The 21,065-nt window shown below is 38.0% G+C and overlaps 2 protein-coding genes across 4 annotated transcripts; one reads left to right on the top strand and one right to left on the bottom strand.

The window, feature by feature from the left end:
• Positions 1–1,824: 1,824 nt before the first annotated feature.
• Positions 1,825–12,600, top strand: LOC141830595 (uncharacterized). 2 transcript variants are annotated; one of them, XM_074717998.1, is made up of 16 exons: positions 1,825–2,143; positions 4,491–4,612; positions 4,717–4,805; positions 4,876–4,917; positions 5,358–5,451; positions 6,438–6,477; positions 6,560–6,657; positions 8,892–8,956; positions 9,114–9,610; positions 9,689–9,773; positions 9,858–9,971; positions 10,919–11,487; positions 11,584–11,719; positions 11,827–11,895; positions 12,033–12,161; positions 12,292–12,600. In XM_074717998.1, the coding sequence occupies exons 1-16, from the start codon at positions 1,923–1,925 to the stop codon at positions 12,403–12,405; spliced, it is 2,484 nt and encodes an 827-aa protein (XP_074574099.1). In that variant the 5' UTR covers positions 1,825–1,922; the 3' UTR covers positions 12,406–12,600. The 2 variants fall into 2 exon arrangements, with proteins under 2 accessions (XP_074574099.1, XP_074574098.1); XM_074717997.1 differs by having other exon boundaries at positions 9,858–9,983.
• A 767-nt stretch (positions 12,601–13,367) lies between these two features.
• Positions 13,368–15,850, bottom strand: LOC141830646 (reticulon-like protein B2). Of its 2 annotated transcripts, XM_074718053.1 has the most exons (6): positions 15,578–15,850; positions 14,318–14,498; positions 14,091–14,232; positions 13,938–14,007; positions 13,651–13,863; positions 13,368–13,570 (listed from the first exon to the last, which is right to left on the bottom strand). In XM_074718053.1, the coding sequence occupies exons 1-5, from the start codon at positions 15,768–15,770 to the stop codon at positions 13,694–13,696; spliced, it is 756 nt and encodes a 251-aa protein (XP_074574154.1). In that variant the 5' UTR covers positions 15,771–15,850; the 3' UTR covers positions 13,368–13,570; positions 13,651–13,693. The 2 variants fall into 2 exon arrangements, with proteins under 2 accessions (XP_074574154.1, XP_074574153.1); XM_074718052.1 differs by having other exon boundaries at positions 13,469–13,863.
• Positions 15,851–21,065: the final 5,215 nt, after the last annotated feature.

Here is a 21,065-nt window from a genome sequence, read left to right as displayed (position 1 = left end):
AAAAAGAGAAAAGCCCCATCACTACCGAAACCCTAAAGTTATTCTAAACCAAAGTCATTCTGCATGATAACCTATACATCTGCCCTATCACACTAAATATCAAACACCGTCACAATTCCATTACACATGGTCATCACAAATTGCACATGGTAAAAAATATAGATATAACCCTCGAGATTATAATGCGATGGTAAGAAATGTGTCACTCTTGGGACATAGTTGAGTTGGTTACGACGGAGCAGAGTTACTGAAGTGGACAAGAGTCGAATCTCGACGAAACCGATCAATACCCTTCTCCGTCGTGGTTAATTGCATTTTCTCGATTTACCTCTCACATATGGTCGTGGGGCCGACCGTAGGGTCGCTGACAAATTTCACCTTTGTTGAAGATGAAAAAATGTGATAGATTTCCTAAACAATAATGGTTTAAATCTCATCCGGACACATTACATTTTAGGATTTAGAACATTTATGATGTTGGATCGTCCGTCCGTTAGGATCTATTTTCATTTATCTTATGGTGGATAAGAAACTTACGGAAATCGTAATCAATCACTTCCATAATTTATCGGATCAAAGAATTACTATTAATAAATAAATAAATAATATATATTATTTTTTCATTACTAAAAATACTTTTATTTCTTTATTATTATTACATCACTTAAAATATCCCAACTCTCAATAGTTACATATGAAATGTCTATGATAACTTGAAAAAATGACAATGGTCGTGGAGCTGATCGTATGAGGCGTGTTTCACTTTTTACTGAAGGATGAACCAAATTCTCATTTAAAAGAGCTCGTACATACTTGATACTTGTGAATACTCCACCGATATGGGAAGTTCTTAATATTAATTGAGACCCTAGTTGCCCAATTGATTGACTTACAATAATACCTATAATTTCTCTCAATTCGGCTAGGTCACCATGAGTAGGAGTGTAGGACTATAACATAATCGGCTTTCAAATATTAATTAAAATATTAAAATATGGAATAATTTTGATCAATCTACTTCTTAAAATGATTTGACTAAAATTGTACTTATAATAATAATAATGAAATAAATATATTGTTTAATAAAAACATGATGAGATGGTGTTTTATTGTTTTTCAAAATAAAGCATTGTTTTAATAATAAAAATAAAAGTAAAAGGCACCCTTTTAATTTTTATTCTCTTTTAATGGTGCTTTTGGAAGAAAAAAAAAGGCTTAAGTTTTTGCAAGTGCTTATATTGATGCGGTTAGGTAAGCGAGAATGTTTACTTATTTGTGCTCACTTTTGATGTTAAACTATGTAATACTTTTTTTCCCTTCCCTCCTAAGTAATTTTGTCCTTTTAATTTTTTTTTATAATTTAGATATTTAATTTTTATAATCTGATTAATAAATCAAAAAGTGATCCAGCATCATAAATTTTTCATTATAATGTTTACTTTTTTTTTGTTCTCCTTTATTTATTTATTTATTTTAAGAAACACTTATTTCGCTGTCTATCATTGAGTTTATTAATTATTGTTATTTTAATATTTACGTGGCAAGCCTTGATAGGCGGACGGCAATGAAGAAAGAACGGCCAGAGCCGCCGGGGCCCACGCCAATAAAAGACTCCTGTCAGTGCCACGTTCAAAGCCAACCAAGCCACGTCAGACCCACTCGGCCTTTTCCAACTCGGAATTTGGAAAATCCTCTTTTTAAAATGTATATTTATTTATTTATTTCGATAAAATAAAATAAATTTAGCGGTTCGCTTCTATAAATAGCGAGTTGGCGTCCTCCGAAATCGTCTCTTGGTCGCTTCTAGAATTCCCATTTCCTTCCTGGTCAAGCTTCTCTTCTTCCTCGAATCCTTGCATGCCAATCCGCGCGAGCGGCGAGCTCCAGATCCGTCGGACAGCAGCGTGTTGTGGGTGCCCGCGATGGAGCAGAAGAGATTGCTGATGTCGGCCATCGGGGTCGGGCTCGGCGTGGGGATCGGGTTGGCGTCGGGCCAGGCGGTCGGGCAATGGGCCACGGCGCCGAGGTCGTCGTCGTCGCCTAGTGGCCTCACGCCGGAGTTCCTCGAGCAGGAGCTGCGCCGGCAGGTGGTGGATTGGGAGGATAGTGGAGTTACCTTCGATGAGTTCCCTTATTACCTTAGGTAATTGACAGCTTCGTCCTCGAAAAAGAAACAGTTTAGGCAATTATCAACTCGTCTTTCTGTCGAGGTTCGGTTTGCTTTCTAGGCCTGGGTCCACTAGGAAGAGAACGCCCATCAGAATCACGAGGGTTTTCTGATGGAAATCATGTGCTGCTTTCCTTGGATTGTCTTGTTCCCATTATTTGATATATTTTATTCTATTTTTTCTGCAAGGATAACATTCCTTGCTGAGATAGATGGGTGACAGGGTGTTCGAGGCTTTTAATTTATCGATCCTCTTTAGGATTTGCTTAGCTCGTTTAGCCCAGCGTTTAGCATTCAATATTGTTATTGTTTTCACTTTTCAAATCAATGGAGGAGGTAATCTACTTAGGGTGATTGAGACCATGATTAATCTGTTATTCCCTTTTCACCTTTTTGAAAACAATGGTGGGTGTTAATTGACTGCACCAACAGCCAGCTGATTTCTCTTCCTGGCTATCCTTTTGTAGTTCATTTTGGTTTATTTTAAAGAATAAATCTTGGAAAGCAAGAACATAGCAGATTTTTGAAAACATGTTTTCAAGATCTACGAATGCAGCAGATTTTCTTTGTTCTCTGATTGCCTAAGAAGGCAACAACATTTTAGGGATCGTTTGTATAACTAAGGTGCAAGTTTGACATTACGATGGTGTATTTGAACTGGCAAAGATCACAAGTGTTGTTATTCAGAGTTAGGGAGTTAGCTGCACTTTAGGGTCAAATAAATAGTAGGTGATAGTGGTCCATCTAGTGATGGTAATTTGTTTTTGTACAATTGATTAACTAACCACTCATAGAAAAAGCTCAACCTATTAGGAAAGAAACCAATTTATATATTTATACCATAAATACTCTCCCTTCATTTGCAAGTGGGTTGTGGGCGTACTTCATTTTATTGATCCAAACCCAACATATGAATTGATGATGTAATATTTTTTCACAAACAAAATTTGAATTGTGGACCTCCTACTCCTACTCTGATATCATATTAAAATATTAAAACTGATTGACTAACCACTTATTCAAAAACTCAAATTGGTAGGAAAGGGAAATTTACATATTTATATCCTTAATATTTTTCTTCAGCATAAATGTGCAACAGAACTAGAACTTCTTCTCTTGGTAATAATAATTAGGAAAATATAGAACAACATTAGGCCATACATTTGATAGTGTTTCCATGTGCCAAGTGCAAACTTTGTCCATATCAGAAGGTCATCTAATTTTACTATCATGGTAGACATATTTGCTTAAGTTACGGAAATTGTTAATATGACCTGATTCCTACAAGTAACATAGTTGTCTATACTAAGAGCTATAAAGCTAAAGGTTTTCTAGTTAGTTGACAGAAGTTTTAGGTATTAATGTGTCTGCAAAACTCCAAGGCACAGTAAAAACTGCTCTGAAGACAACATTGTTGTGGCCATTCTGGTTGGCTTTCTAATGAAATATGCTGGTTGGTTAACAACAATAAATCATGACTATCCTAGATCCGTCCGTGGGACGAAGCATTGAATCAGATATTAGCTCGAAATACAAGCTATGTCAGCAGATAATCCCCTACATTGATCTTGATATGCCTTTAATTTCTTGCACTGTCATTTACCTTCTTTGCAGGGTTACAGTTGCTTCTAGCCATGACTACTAAACCTTAAAGCAGCTTCGAACCAGGAGCATAATGTTGTAGACTTGTAGCAACAAGGAAATACCTCTGCGCTTCCATATATACACCAATAGCAGTTAACAAATGGCAATCTTTTAGTGTGGATAATTTCTTTTTATCATCTTGAATAAAATGTCCTTATTCATTGCACAGTAACCAGATACCTATCACTTTTTTTTTCTTTCAATTCAGTGAAGGTAGTAATTTCCAAGACTCACACATCACTTCATTTATTAAAACACTCGTTTCTTCAGTTTTCAGAAATCAGAACTATGCTTGGCTTAATTTTCTTGCTACCTCTATCGTTGAGCAGGTCAGATGTTTTTGACTTGCAAGATATTTTGTTTGCTATCACTGTGTTTTCTGATTGTACCTCAGCAGAGATATGTTGATAAAAACTGCAATAGCTATTAATGCATTAGCAACAGCTTCTTCATCTTTGGTTGTCTTTAGTGCCGAGTTTTGTGGCTACTATCAGAAGTGAGCTCTTATCAAAGCTTACTTAAAACTCCTTATAACCTAGCATTCTCAGATTAATATCCCCAAAATTTTGGTTGTTTTAGTTTATGTTTTTGTGTTTTCTGTTGATCAAGTATGCCCTGTTTTGTAATACTGGGATCCAAATACCTTATTTCTTTGTGCTGCTGCTGATTTTGATGACAGTGAGCAGACCAAAGTTATACTGACAAGTACAGCCTATGTACATTTGAAACAAACAGACATATTGAAGTACACTAGGAACCTTTCTCCTGCAAGCCGGGCTATTTTGCTTTCAGGCCCTACAGGTAGTTTGTAAACCAGAAATATTGTGTTATGTGACATTTGAAGAATTTGTTTCAATCCTGATATATTGAAATCTGTAACTAATTATAATGACCTTTAATTGAAGAGCTTTATCAGCAGATGCTTGTGAAGGCTCTGGCCCACTACTACAAGGCTAAGTTTTTGTTGCTGGATGTGATTGATTTCTCCATTAAGGTAATTAATTCTAGATATATTTTTCTTTCTAACCCTGCTTCTGATTGTGATACCTTTTGTTTGGCCACAGATTCAGAATAAATATGGTGACAGTTCCAGAAACAAAGATGTGGTAAGGTTTCTTATCAAATTTTATAGTCTAACATATAATAAAGAAACTTTCATCAACTAAAAAATCTATTTTTCCTAGTAGAGTTTGTTCAGGATTCATGTTTTTCTTGTTTGTTGGAATGATGATTTTAATTTCTTTTTTATGTTCTTCAAATTAGTTTCATGTTGACTTGTTTTTATTCCTGAATGTGAAAAAAAAAGCAGTTATTTAAATATTTTTCATAGTTGATAATAAACTCATATTTACTATGCTTTCTTTAATGAAGCAAACTAACCTGTCAACAAAATGCCATTTATGCTAATGTCAGTTTTTTCCATGTTAATAATAGTCGAAAACTGACAGTAGCTACTCTTCTTTTAAATGTAATTGTTTCTTCTCTGTTACTTTCACATCTTAAGTACTTTTAGATCTTTTTCATCCTTGCCTATGTTTTTTTGCAGTTTGTTAGGAGATCTATGTCAGTCACAGCATTAGAGAAGATTTCTGGTTTATTTGGATCTTTTTCAACCATTCTCCAGAAGGAGGATCCTGAAGGTACATAAATTAAACTACTTGACTTCCATAGGTTGTATTGAATGTGCATATGCCACATTGCATTTTTTTTCTATGATTGGATTACTTCCATTCCCCACTTATTAAATGTTCACTGTGATGCATTACATATGTGTATTGGTATCTTACCAAATAAGATTCCAATGTACTGTGAAAGAACAAGTATGTCTGGGCTTGTTAAATATCTATGTCATTAGATGGAAGATCCAGTTGTCTTGATGAAGTCAGCTGAAAGTAACACTAGCTAGGAGGCCCCTGAAGGTTTCTTTTCAATTTAGTCAAAGGTAACTATGGAATTATGTGATCATTTTGAGTCTAATATGACTTTTCTCTGTCATCTAGAAAGCCATGCATGTCATTCCTAATGTGGCTAGTAAAATTGTAAGATTTAAGATGATTAATTCTGTAATACGACAATTATTGTCTTACCTGTGAATCACCATACATATTACCTTATTCAAATTCCAGTGTAATAAGTTCCCAATTAGTTGATGCTTAAGGTCCTAGTCTGTAATCCCAATTGATTGCTTTAGTTTGTTCTTTATGCTGTTTTCATAGGAGAGTCAAATCACATGACATTGAAAGCAGTTATATTGTTTTAAGTTTCCATTGAACTTCTACCGGAACAAATTATAAGAAATAGAACTGTATTAAGCGTGTCTATTACAGGACTTGTATATTGTGCTGGAGATTGATTCTCAGCATAGGTAAGTAAAAGCATATCTATCAAGATTGACATTGAATGCTACCATCGATAGTCAATCTTTACTTATTCTAGACTATGATTAAGCTAAAGAAAGCTAATGGCTGCAAAATACAAAGTGCATTTTAGAGTTTAGACAATTTCCAGTTGATGGTTATGCTTTACCTTTTGTATGATCTCCATATACTATATATCACATAGATTAATGAAAATCAATAACAAGTTCTTTTATGACAGAGGTTCTCTTTTTCACATCCAATTGCAGGATCATTCTGTAAGCAAAGCAGTTGGGAGTTGAGGCCAAGGTAATGGCAGGAAAATGAAAGAAAGTCCATACAGGAACGACATTTATTCTACTTCTCTTTATTCTTTATCTTGTATTTTCAGAAGATCTGATTGTGATAATAACACACGACATCGTAAGACTGCTTCACTCTCAGCTGATATGGATGTCCATAGATCAGAAGGTGGTTCTGTAAACGCAGGTACCGACTGTATTTAGGCTTACTACCTAAACATTGCTGCTGTAAATTTAACTGATTTTCAGTTTCACATGGGTTGCCAACTGTGAATTTTTTTATCTTCTAAAACTGAATGGATACAACGGAAAATGATTTTATCCATTTGAGGAAGAGTTACATCTGAAGACTATGGAAAAATGCTGCTGGTTTTGAGTTCTAGTTTTCCAAACTTTTTAACTATCTTTGGATCACAAAATGGTCTTTGGATTTGCTTTCACATCCTGACTTTTATTCAGGATAAGAATATAATGGGCAATTCAATGGCTATGCAATAGAATTATCATTTAGATGATGGCTATTGGTCCATATGCTCTCAAGGCAAAAATTTAAATGGAACGTGACAATCATGTTGGAGCCATCACCGAAAAACACTACTGGTGTAAGGTTTCAACATCACATTAAAGGATTATTTCTTTTTGATGCTTTGGATTTGTCACTGTGGAAACTAAGAACATTTAATAGATCAATGAAACTATAGAGCACCAAGGTGCACTGTGGTTGCAGCATTTTATATCTCTTGGCTAACTTCTTAGCAAATCTACAATGTAGCTTTTCGTGGACATAGATTTGCTTGTGTACAGGGATCTTATATTTGTTGTTTTTTTTAGCACTGAGGGTCCTTGATTTTCCCAAAATTCTTGGAAGACTACGCCCCTAATTTTTAATTGTTTTAGTTGTTAAAACCTTTTTGACTTATTTTAATGACTGCATAATTGTCAAATTTTTTTTATCTTTGAAAATAGCCTTTTACTTCAAAAATCTGCATTGCCCTCATAAACCAAAACGAGGGACCATTTTTGTTAACTTGACCGAAAAGTTAGGAGACTAACATGAAAATAGTGGCAGAAGACACTCTTAGTTTATAATTAGGTAGCCACATCCAAAACTTGAAATTATTCTAGGTTCTAGCAAGTTTCAAATGGCATATGCCCCAAAAATAGCTGAAAAGAGATATCTTTTGGCCATATTACTTGTCAATTTGGTTCTGAGTTAATAATATTTCTTATGTTGAGAGCCCAAAGTAAAACTTCTAAAATAAGATGATTGGGTAAATAGTTCTTCATTCAATATTCAATATATTATGATTACAATAGATGACTACTCTCTTATAGGTGATAATATGACTAAAAAGATAATTAATATAAATGGAGAAGATGTATTACATCATGTAAACTGGAAAAATATATTGAAAGTGAATCAAAAGAGAACAAAGATGAACCCCATTGTAGTGGGTGCAAACCGGTAAGAGATTGCCAAATAATCTCTTTCCTTTAACACATACCTTAAACTAGAGATACAATTTACATCAAGTATGGATGAGATTTTTTTGAATTTCCAAAGTTTGGTTGCGCAACACACCTAGCCTAGAATGATCTGCACAACTTTCAGGATGACATAATATCTGCAATATTTTATGATTTTCAGATTACCATCTAATGTCAGATCAAATGATCTACATGGTTTACAAATGATTTGCATATTTATGGTTTTGTGCGCAATGGTGGAGGAACTGATGTGGAGCACTAATGGTGGATAATTGGATTTGAGGCAACTCTCGCCAACAAAATAGCTTTGGATTTGAAAGGCAAGCTGTGGCTTTAGGCAACTGTGACTGATAACTTAATGACGGTGGGTGGTGGCTCGGTGGAGAAGCACCATGAATCACTAAATCAATGTGACAACAGATGAAATAAAGAGGATTAAAGATGATGTTGAAAGGGATGGGAGACCATGACTATCTTGCAAATTCCCATATAACCAAGACATAAACCTCTCCTGTAACTCAGAACACAAAAATAAATGCCAGAGGATTGAAGTCGGCTCTAATACCATATAAAATAAAATGATTTGGTGAATAATTCTTCATTCAATATATTATGGTTATACTAGAAGAAAACTCTAGGTGATAGTATAGGCAATTATAATATACATAAATGGTATTGTATTAAGGCAAATCAGAAAAATATCAAAGGCATATGGGAAATAATCAGAGATGAACCAACCATAACCCGTGCAAATCAGGAGATAACTAAATAATCTTTTTTCTTTAACACTTGCTTGGTGTGCTTGATGATATACAAATCATGGTAAGGTTGTGTTTCTCCAAAAACATAGTGCAAAAGTACTGAAGATGGATTTTTGTCGATGCATTTTTTATGTCTAATTCTTGGTTTTTTTGTTCTTTCTTCAATCTTCAGTGCCCCTGCAACGAACCAGCTGCTGGTCTTTTGATGAGAAAATTCTTATTAAGTCACTTTATAAGGTATTTTCTAATTCCACATTTTTGCAGTTCATGATCTCAAGAAAATGCTTATCCACTAAACAACATGGTATAAAAGTTAATACTTTTCCTAAAGAAATCAGTGAAACTTGGTTTTTTGGTAAATTAGTATGTTGCTTAACATGCGACTGTTCTCCAGGTTCTCATTTCAGTGTCTCAGAGTAGTCCAACAATCCTTTACATAAGGGATGTTCAGGATTTCATTAGTAGATCAGAAAAAGTATATTCTTTATTTGATCAGCTGTTGACAAAACTATCAGGACCAGTGATAATAATTGGTTCAAGATTGTTAGGAACTCATAAAGGATGTGAAGATGTTGATGCAAGAGTTACCACTCTATTCCCTTACAGTGTAGAGGTTAAGCCTCCAGAAGATGAGACCCATCTTGCTAGTTGGATCTCCCAGTTGGAGAAAGATACCAAAGCTATTCAGGTTCAGGATAACAAAAATCATATCACAGAGGTTCTTGCAGCAAATGATCTAGAGTGTGATGACTTAGGTTCCATTTGTCTCTCAGATATGAAAACCCTTAGTACGTACATAGAAGAGATTGTCTTGACAGCAGTTTCTTACCATCTGATGAATACCAAAGATCCTCAATATAGAAATGGGAAGCTTGTTATCTCTTCAAAGAGGTTAGTCAATTTCTCGTAGAGCTTATTAGTTCTGTGTTGTTCTTGATCTCTGTTACCTTTATTTTTTCAATGCAACAGTCTATCACATGGCCTGAGTATCTTTCAAGAAAATAGGCACTGTGGCAAAGACACCATAAAGCTAGAAGTAAATGTTGAATCAGGGGTCAGTGGCACTTCTATAATCAATTTCAAGTCTATTAAGATATTAATGCTCACTTTTATTTATCTATTTATTTCACTTCTTCAGGTAGGGATAAAGGGTGACAATGCAAATGCCTCAAAGGGGGAAAACAGTGCCACTTCTTTATTGCCTGAAAACAGTGAGACAGGAAAATCAGCAACAGTCGTTAAGGATGGCGAGGCAATAATACCTGTATACTTCATTTTGTCGCTATTTCTTTTATTTGCCTCTTTATACTGTCTGATGTCACAACTACTAAGAAGAATATAGATACAATATAGTCTTACTCTAAAAATTTGATTTAATTTTGTGAAAGGATTTCTCTTAACTAGAAATATATAATGTGGATCCAGTGAAAGACTAATGAGATAGTCAGCTAGTAATCTTATCTTTTATTTTGGCTGGGCAGACTATAGGAAGCATAATTAACAGAAGCTTATCGTTGAACATGAGATTTATATGCATATAATCTGCTTTGTAAATAGCAACATTAAATAGTGACATGGTATCGTGGCTAAGTCTGTGCTCTTTAAGGGATCAAGGGATTGTTATAGAGCAGTCTCTAGCATAGTTCACATGGTAGTTGGCATTCTTTATTTTTAAGAGAATATGTGACTCCCTTCCTAGCTATATGAGTTCTCCTTGAGGAATCAAGGGATTGTTAGAGAGCAGGCTCTCGTTACTATAATTCACATAGTAGTTGACATTATTTATTTTTTAAGAGAATACGTGACTCCCTTCCTAGCTATATGGGCGCTATTTAGGCAGTAGAAATCATAAATAACTTCAATTTCTAGCATCTTGTAGACTTAATATCTTCTTTTGCACCAAGATGGGATGATCTTACTTCAACTTTCTATGATCTTACTTTCACTCATTATGTCCCAAGCCACATCTAATGAGTTTTTTCAGGTCGGAAGTTGAAGCTAAGGCAAGTTAATTGTGTTTGTTCTTAATCATGATTGTGAAGCTAACAGACATTTGAATCCTATGCCGCTTCCTTTTATGTGCTTTGGTTTCAATATAGTTGCTCCATTTACCACCACAACAGATTCAACCTTCCAATGAATAACAAGCCTACCTGCTATATGATTCTAAGGCCAGACATATATGCCACTTTTTTGCAGGAAGTTGCCCCAGATAATGAATTTGAAAAGCGGATCAGGCCAGAGGTCATTCCAGCTAATGAAATTGGAGTTACATTTGATGATATAGGTGCCTTGGATGAAATTAAAGAATCCCTCCAAGAACTGATCATGCTTCCCCTCAAACGACCGGACCTCTTTAATGGTGGTCTCCTGAAACCATGCAGAGGAATACTACTCTTTGGACCACCTGGTACAGGAAAGACGATGCTTGCCAAGGCCATAGCAAATGATGCAGGAGCTAGTTTTATTAACGTGTCTATGTCCACCATCACCTCCAAATGGTTTGGTGAAGATGAGAAGAACGTTAGAGCATTGTTTTCTGTTGCTGCAAAGGTTTCCCCTACTATCATTTTTGTGGATGAGGTTGATGCCATGCTCGGACAAAGAACTAGGGTAGGAGAGCATGAAGCAATGAGGAAGATCAAGAATGAGTTCATGACCCGCTGGGATGGACTTTTAACAAAGTCTAGTGAGAGGATCCTTGTTCTTGCAGCAACAAACAGACCGTTTGATCTTGATGAAGCCATCATCAGAAGATTCGAGCGCAGGTATTTCTGTTGTACCTCTGCATGATCATTTGCAGAATGAAGATTGTTCAGTCCCTTGAAAGATATGGATCCTCATGTCTGTCATTTCTTGAACAGGATTATGGTTGGACTACCATCGCCCCAGAGCAGGGAACTAATTTTGAAGAAACTTCTGTCAAAAGAAAAGGTAGATGGAATTGACTACAAGGAAGTCGCGATGATGACAGAGGGATATAGTGGTAGTGATCTTAAGGTTAGTTTTTTTTTTTTTCTCCCCTGCGAATAAGAAGGTAACCTGCGTCCATTTGATTGATAAAGCAAGACCAAGACATCAGAATTATTTGATAAATTTCTTTTCAGAATCTATGCGTCACGGCAGCGTATCGTCCTGTCAAGGAGCTGCTTCAGAGAGAAAGATCTAAGGAATTGGTAAGTTTTACATCGTCAGTGTTGAGGAGCTAGTTTAACAAACATATTTCTCCTAGTCTATTCCTGAATTTTTGCTTCCTAAAATCTTTTAAATTGTAGCCAATATTTCTTATTTCTTCTTCTTCTTCTTGTTTCAGGAAAAGCAGAAAATCGGTGAAGGTGGCGACAATTCTTCAGCAAATTCAGCCATTACAGGAGAAGATGGCGAAACAGCAGTTGCCCTTAGGCCATTAAACATGGACGACCTGAAGCAAGCAAAGAACCAAGTGAGTTTAATCTTTTAAATCAATCTTCCTGGTCGAATGCATGATTCTTATAGGGTATTATAATGCTCATCTATCTTTTTTCTTGCTAACATATGTCATAGATAAACAACGGATTATTTTGCAAATGCAGGTTTCTGCTAGTTTTGCCGCGGAGGGTTCTGTGATGAACGAGCTAAAGCAATGGAACGATTTGTACGGAGAAGGTGGGTCGAGGAAGAGGCAGCAGTTAACGTATTTCCTCTGAAGTATACATGTACATACACGTTACCTCACAATCACTGTCCAATGAAAGAAAAGGAGAAACCCAGAGGAGGAGGAGGAGAAGAAGCATGCATATGGTATTTGTAAGTAAATTAGCACAGGTATGTGTGTGTGTGTGTGTTTTGGCTATTGGGACGTAATAATGTTCTATATTCTTTTTGTAATATTATCTTCGTATTTCTAGTGTCGTCGATTCGTATTTCTAGTGTTGTTGATCCGATTGTCCTATTATCTTCGTATTCCTTGTTAGAGAGTTATGGTGGAAATGGAGGAAGGAAACCCACAATTTGAAAAATATTAGAAGAAAAGTCTCTTTTTTAAAAACTTGTTCACCACCCTCTAATTTAACCAATATCTAATAAAAATATTAATATTTAAATTTGAATTTAAAATATATAAATAATATTTAAATTTTAAAATTTTAAATTATTAAATAGATTAAATTATAATTTAAATATATTTAAACTTAAATTATATAAAAATAATTAAAATTTAATTAGAATCAACTCACGAATCATGTATAATTAAATAAAATATTATAATTTTAATTTTAATTTTTAAAAATTATTAAACATATTCAAATTCAACTTAAATTTAATAATTTTGAATAAAAATTAAATACTTTACGAGCTGACTTGAAATGCTCCAAAGAGACTTGATTCATATGCACCCGCTTTCGCTGGATGAAAAAGATAAAGAAGGTAGACACGCTTGTTTCCAGAGTATCGCTGGTGCAAATAAACAAGATGCCGCAAGAACCAGAATTTAGAGTCGATCTCTGAAAATTGCACACAAGATGTGACAAGAACAGGTTGCAAATCCTCAAACTTCACTAAAAGAAGATACATTAAAGGGAGTAACTAATCATAGCAGCATGATCATCACTAAACAAATACGCGCACACAGCCAAATAAGCAAATACAAAGCATACAGATAAACGTAAACTTAAAGCCTTAACCATCCGTTTCAGATTCCCTGCATAATTTACCAACGTCACATACAGAAAGTCTTGCAAACCCATCAATTCTAATTCTAACACCACTCCAAACAGACATAAATATTACATGTATATTTGCAATACCACAAACCGATTTTAGGAGGCCGAAACCACATTAACAAAAACGCAAGAACAGCTCCCAGCCACGACACTACAAGTTTCAAAAACCAGTAACTCGATTCAGCGCACTGAGAGACTGAAGTAGAACTAAAGCACGAAAATGATAGCTACCATTGAACATCAGGACACCACGGGATACCATCTGTTTTTTGTCTTACTGGATTTTTTTGCCTTTCAATGACCCTGTTGGTATCTTACTCAGATACTTGGCATGAACCACTGCATAGTACTTCTTGAATTCTGCAGTTGCCTTCTCCCCGAATGCATCGACTTGGTCTTCATATTTGTCATACAAGAACGGCACGGTGTGAAGCGTGATGAAAACTGCGAACAAAAGCAAAAGAATAGGTTTCAGCTGCCTGATAATACGAGGCATGTAAGAAATTTGAAAGTCATACCGATATAAAACAATGTCAAGAAATTGGTGCAGCTTCCAACGATTGAAATAACCCATAGACCAGCAATAACCTGCATCCATAACATGAATCAGGGAAAAAACAAGAAAATTGAGATCCAAATCTTATTAACAGAACAAATTTAGAAGCATTTACAGCAAGGAATTTCTTCAGGTCGCGTCCTAATGCAATTTCCCTTAAAACAGCAAGACTCCTGTTGATCTCGTATCTCAGAGACAGGGCAATTTTCACGGTCATATCTTCGGGAATGCTCACCACAGGAATGTTAGGCCGAGACCTACCATTAAATAAACAAAAATAATCAATACGAGGATTCCATGTTCAAAGACAGAGTAAAGAAAATTGAATAGTAATGATCTTACTTGTTAATCATGTTAGAAGCATTGGACCAGAGGAAAATGATAGCAAGGGACAATATAAGGGAGTGGCAGACCAGAGTAAGCAAATGATATTCCATAAGCTCAAACAGGATCCAAATTGCTGTTGCCCCACCAAGCACAGCAGCTGAGGCTTTCTTGTCCTTCCATAGAAAAACATCAGCAGCTGCAAACGACTAATACAAGTCAAATCAACAAAGAAATATTTGGATCAGTGATTAATTCCAAGGTGCACTCAGTGAATAATTGAAAAATCCATCAGATATTTCTTCTGCTGACGGATGACTTTTCATGATAACTAGATTTGAATTGTTTTTGATTGGAAAGATGGTTGGACTGAAGATTGGACTGTCGGATACCAAAGATGAACTAACTAATTGAATGCTCGCATCACAGTCAAGCCAGCAAAATGTAGATTAAAAGGTTTTCTGATCAACAGAACTAATCACACTTACAAGCAGACTGGGACTGACTACCAATGAAGACAACAATCAGACTACAATCGAAGCACCGATTAGGGAACAAGTCAAATCAGAGAACAAGTTGAAACTTCATGGTGCATGGAATCACACTCCAAGCACCTGGAGACAGATTTTTCTGGAAGTTGAAAACGAATTCTATTAGCTCTGCAACTTAGATCCATTGGACTTTCAAGATAAAACATGATCCACTATTATTTTTTCTCATGCAACTAATTCTTTACAGATTTTGTGACTACTACACACAGTAAAAAGGAGATAAACACAAAAGACCTAACGTACAGATCGGACTGTGTTTATTTGTCTCCTTGAATGCCCCTCACTTTTTGGCTGAACAAAGTTGTGGCAGAGTATTCAATCCTTAAAAAATGTTTTGTCTATGCTGGAAGATGATTGCATCTCTCAGAAAATGAAATTGGTTCCCACGGTAAATCGTTAACAATCCACACGAAACTAGTCTGATGGAATAGTCTATGATAAGAAACTAGGTTGTCACTTAAATTAATAAACAAAGTCAGGTTTTTCTAATAAGAACAAAAGACAATGGGTTTGTTCTTTCATTTTTTTTTTATGAAATCATAGGTGAAAAATCCCACCGAATCCATGCAAAAAGCGATAGATCAGCCAGATCGTTCGCAAAATCCACAAAACCACAGATCAGAATAACCACGATAACACACGAACCGACATACAACTGCAGAAATCAAATCAGGAACAATAAACGAATAGGCAGAAACCCTAAAGAAAAGAAAGATGAAGATCCTACGCTTTCCGCCGCCCAAGATCTGGTGCACGGGCTTCTCCCGGCCGAAGAGTCGGTAGATCTTGGCCTTGGCGGCCTCCACCGCCTCAGTCGCCTTCGACTTCTCGTCGTCGGAGTCAGACGAGGACGAAGAGTCGCCGCCGCCGCGATCCTTCTCCTCTACCTGCTCGATCAGCGTCTCCTCGTGCTCCGCCATCGCCGGATCGCCTCCCCAAACCTCCTCTCTTCTCTCCGATCTTCAGATTCGCTTCGCTTCGCTTCAAGACGAGTGAGGGGGACGCCTCCGTGGGCCGTGGCCTTGTACTCCCACGACGCTGCGGCTCCGAGATGAGATCAGGACCGTTGAATCCAGAAAGGGACCAGAAGGTTCGAAGGCGCTCCGTCAACTACCGTCGCCGTTACTTTTGGGGCACGGCGGGACGCCACCACGTGGAATAGCGACACGTAGGACGGTGGAAGATTCTAGATGGCATGCAGGCGAGGGAGGCCCACTTGATATGAGATTCCTTTCACACGGTCCGCATAGCTTATCGTCTGTGGTCAATTGCATACAGTTCTACGGTATCATCACGCAAACCAAACTGTTCTTGATCCTCCGCCGGCCGGGGATCGAGTTGTCGCCGTGCAATCCGAGCTCTGCATCACTTTCCGACACAGTCATCCGCCGCTTTAATCCCCGTGCGGTTCTCCGGTCCAGCCGCGCGGAGCCGCTTTGAATCAGCCCGGGTAGATCGATCGGCCTCCGCCATTGCAGCCGCGTCCCCGATCGATCGACGAGCACGTCCACGCTCACCGCCACCAGTACCAACGCCTGGCGGTGGGGTGGATGGCGTCGACGGGGGGGATGAGGCAGCGGCGTGGGGATTCGTCTCCTCCTCCTCGGTCAATCAAGTGCAGTTGAAGCATTAATGGGTATAGTTGAATCTACCCGGGCTTAAGCCCGGGTGCCGACGACGGACGACGACGTTGAGAAAGAGGATGTCAAGTGAGTCGGCGGCGGGAGAAAGGAAGGCAGACCGGGGCGGAGTCAGCCCGGGTAGATCGGCCTCCGCCATTGCAGCCGCGTCCCCGGTCGATCGACGAGCACGTCCACGCTCACCGCCACCAGCACCGGCGCCTGGCGGTGGCGTGGATGACGTCGACGGGGGAGATGAGGCAGCGGCGTGGGGATTCGTCTGCTCCTGCTCTCCTCCTCCTCCTCCTCGGTCAATCAAGTGCAGTTGAAGCATTAATGGGTATAGTTGAATCTACCCGGGCTTAAGCCCGGGTGCCGACGACGGACGACGACGTTGAGAAAGAGGATGTCAAGTGAGTCGGCGTCGGGAGAAAGGAAGGCGGACCGGGGCGGAGTCAGCCCGGGTAGATCGGCCTCCGCCATTGCAGCCGCGTCCCCGGTCGATCGACGAGCACGTCCACGCTCACCGCGCGCCACCAGCACCGGCGCCTGGCGGTGGCGTGGATGGCGTCGACGGGGGAGATGAGGCAGCGGTGTGGGGATTCGTCTGCTCCTGCTCCGCCTCTCCTCCTCCTCCTCGGTCAATCAAGTGCAGTTTAAGGGTATAGTTTTTGTCGTATTGGATACGGTCGCATAGCCGAGTTGACACACAGATTTCCTCGATATCTGATTTACTATTTGTAGTTCGCTATGGACCGATGATATTAAATCGGTTGGGATCGACGAGATGTTTGGATGAGATAGATAAAATAATATATATATATATATATATATATATATATATATAGAGTCCTGATCCTCCTGCGCGAACCACCGTACGCGACACCTGCGCACCGCTCCGACCCACCGCCGTTTCCACCGCCGTCGCGCCGCCGTCCGGTCACCGACGGCCGCCGGACCGGATGCGTTGGAAAGCCATCTCGCTGGCGCTCCGGCCGGGGCCGGATTCCGGCCGGATTGTGGCCGGAATCCGGCCAGAAACGCGACAGAACGGCTGTTGGCCGATTTCAGCGGAAATCGGCCGGATTCCGGCCGAATCACGGCCGGAGACCGGCCGCGGTCGACGCGCCGGCGCCGGGCGCGTCGACCGCGGCCGGTCTCCGGCCGTGATTCGGTCGGAATCCGGCCGATTTCGGTCGGAATCGGCCAACAGTAGCTGTTGGCCGATTCCGGCCGAAATTTGGCCGGATTCAGGCCGAATTTGGCCGGAATCCGACCACCGGACCCGGCGCCGGTGAGTTGCGCATCCATCGGTGCCGGTCCGGTGGCCGGAGATGGCCGGACGCCGGTGAACAGATGCGGTGAAGGAGCAAACGTCCGAGGAGAAACACTGTGCGTCGATCGGAGAAACGGACGGTCTTGATCGCGTCGCGCACGGGGAGCGCAGGTGATCAAATTTCTATATATATATATATATATATATATATATATATATATATATATATTTTTTTTAAATAGATGAAAAATTTATTAATATAATATATCTTGAAAAGATAATGTATATATATATATAAGATGGATAGAAAATTATAAAATTTTATTAATAATATATATATAAATTGAGAAAGAGAAGGTGTTAAAATAGATAGTGTATATTTTTTAATAAGTCTTTATCATTGGTAAGGGCGGAGCCACATTCATGCTTATTCGGGTTATAGTCTGGGAGCTCAATGATATTAGAAAGGAGAAAATTTTTGATTTACTACTACAGAAAAGAGAAAATGATAAGATTAGCATGCAAGACAACATCGATAATGATGTTCATGACATGCAATTTGGGATCAGTCTGGATAGATCGCCTGAGCTGGCTCCGTTATTGGTCGTTGAAGAAGAAGAAGATTAGAGTTATTTATCTCTGTCCTTTTGAATTTGCCCTCGAAAAAATTTGTGATGAGTACAGACATCTACGTCAATGTTGTGAAATATGAGTGGTTGGACATCGGATGGTGGTGGCGCATATTGTGTGAGGAACGACGGTATAAAGATGAGATATCTAAATAGATTAATTAATTTGAGAATTAATATTTTAAAATAAAAATAAAATAATTTTGAATTTTTTTTTTCCTTTTTACGTTTCAAATCAAAGTGTAAAATTGTTTAATAATTTATGAATATAAAAAAATAAAATTTATCTTTCTCTCTTTTTCCTTTTTAACTCACTTCATCTGAAATAAATATTAAAATTTTTCTTCTTTTTTTTTTCCCCTTTCTTCTCTCGACTCTTCTCAAATAAAACGTAATGGGTATAGTTAGAAGGGTAAATTGATAATTAACACGCTGGTCTTCGTCGCACGAACTACTGTAGGATAAGTGGAGCTGGTGGAAAGTTGGGAAGTACGGAAACCATCAACGAACACCACTCGTCGTTTTAAAAATTTATTTTTTTGAGTTATAACGAAAATATAAAAAACATAATAATATAGAAATACATAGATTGATTAATCCATAATTTTCAAATTTTTTTATAATTAGCACTGAGATTCAATTCTCGGAATCGGCCAATTCTATTCTGATGGAATGAAGATAGAAATAAGAGTATTTACTAGGATCAAATCGGAGGTCAAATGGTGAAAGCCAAAGTGGGCACTCGACTTGGTCTACTTGACTCCTTTGGCTTTGTCCATCCTGATTCTTTTCATTCGGCCATCCAACTCTTTCAACTTGATCGACTCGACTCCCTTATCTTGGTCCATTCTAATTCTTTTTGCTCAGCCACTCGACTTCTTCAACTCGGCTTGGTCATCTAATTCTTTCAGCTCAGTCGTCTTTGATGAGAACTTATATCCTACATTGTTTATCGTACTATTTTTTCTAAGAAACATAGGTAACGTAACCGTTTCTCCCTAAAGACACAAACAACGTAACAATTTATCCTAAATACGTGGGCAAGATAGTTATTTCATCCGAGAAACGTTTGCTTCCGCAGGCACAGACAGACAATCCACTTCTTCTATTGTTCTATTGCTTTCGCTTTTTTCTAACCACTTTTTCTAATATCTGATTGAGTGTTGCAGATCACCTAAGCATTTTCTTCATCACCAAGGTAGATCTTGTCTCTTTCCCTCAACAATTACCTCCAATTAACTATCAAATTGAGAAGTATTCATAGTCAATGTTCTTAGGTTCGTTTTCACTAAAAATAAAATCCTTTGTAGTGCATTACAACTGAGACTTAAACTTGAAATGTTTAATTATCCGTTGGAGAATCTAACTGTTATATCGTAGTCTCAGATATCTTAATTTCGAGTTATTATTCTATGATTCGTTCGGTGAATCATTAAGAAAAAAATATCTTACAATAATATAATAATATCGAAAATACAGTAAAGTATCTCAATTAAAAGAATGGAAGCTAATAAAGTTACCACAAAGACGGATTGCTCGGAGGGCTTTAGAGTTTGACAGCCACTGTTTTGGAGACGAATCTAAGCTTGAATTTAAGGATTCTTTTTGATCGATCAATAGACCTTCCGAGTCGATCAATTCGTAGCTTATCCTATTTGATCCTCTACTCTTATCAATTTTTCTTTCGATTGCTCGATCAACAGTAACGATTGATTGGATCTTGTTCACGTCAGTGTTTTCATCTAGGTTTATTTCTAATTAGGCTGATCCGTCTGGACTTTACGATTTTGTACTTATCAGGTCTTCTTATGCTTGGTAACTGATTGTTGTAACCCTTCTTCTGCAAAGGCAGAATCCGCCATCTTAGCGGCCCTACACGATCGGTCTCATGATCATTTGTAAGGAGGTAAATCGAAAAACTGCAGTTATCACGACGCAAGAGGGTATTGTCTGACTTTGTCAGGATTCGAACTTTTACCCTCTTCTGTAACTCTACTGTGTCGTAACCAACTCAGCTTCGCCAATATTATTGTAACCCACTTAGTCTTTTTCCCTTCTTTGAATGTCTGATTTTGCTGGGCTATTAAGGCTTATCTTATCAAATGATCTGCACATTCAACACACAAGTTAGATCTTCAATGTCTAATTTAAAATTTTTTTATTTATTTTAGTATTTTATTTTAAGATGGTTATCAAGAATTTCCCATTTTTTTACCCATTTTTTGTTCATTTTTATATTTTAATTTAAAGGAGACAAACTGTTGAGTTTCCACCCGAATCGATTGAGGATTGAATTTTATAGGGGAATTGAAAATGAATCGTTGAAATCGTAAAATTCATATGGGATCAATATGATCTTACATAGCAAACGATTATCTTCCGATGGATAATGTCTCATCAATGAAGGAGATGATACTAATAGCTTATGGAAGGATGCACTAATGCACGTCCCCGGGCCATGGTGTTGTGGTAGGACATTTAGATTGTCATGCACGTACATGCGGTTTGATCCCAAGCTACGACGTATTTACAAGAATTTTTATCTAAATGGGAAGCGCAATCAAAAAATGTTGAGCGTTTAGGTTGGCCGCTGCGTGCACTTCCCGATTTACTTTGATGATTAATAAAAAACTTTTGTAAAGCCGGATCGGTGGATAATCCTCAGGGATAATCCACACAATCAAGAGAATT

Source organism: Curcuma longa, chromosome 6 (genome assembly GCF_044706935.1).
Source record: "Curcuma longa cultivar G26 ecotype Majalengka, Jawa Barat chromosome 6, ITB_CL_G26_1.1, whole genome shotgun sequence".
Taxonomy (NCBI): Eukaryota; Viridiplantae; Streptophyta; class Magnoliopsida; order Zingiberales; family Zingiberaceae; genus Curcuma; species Curcuma longa.
Note: the sequence above shows the minus strand (reverse complement) of the source record. Positions and strands in the feature narration are given on the sequence as shown.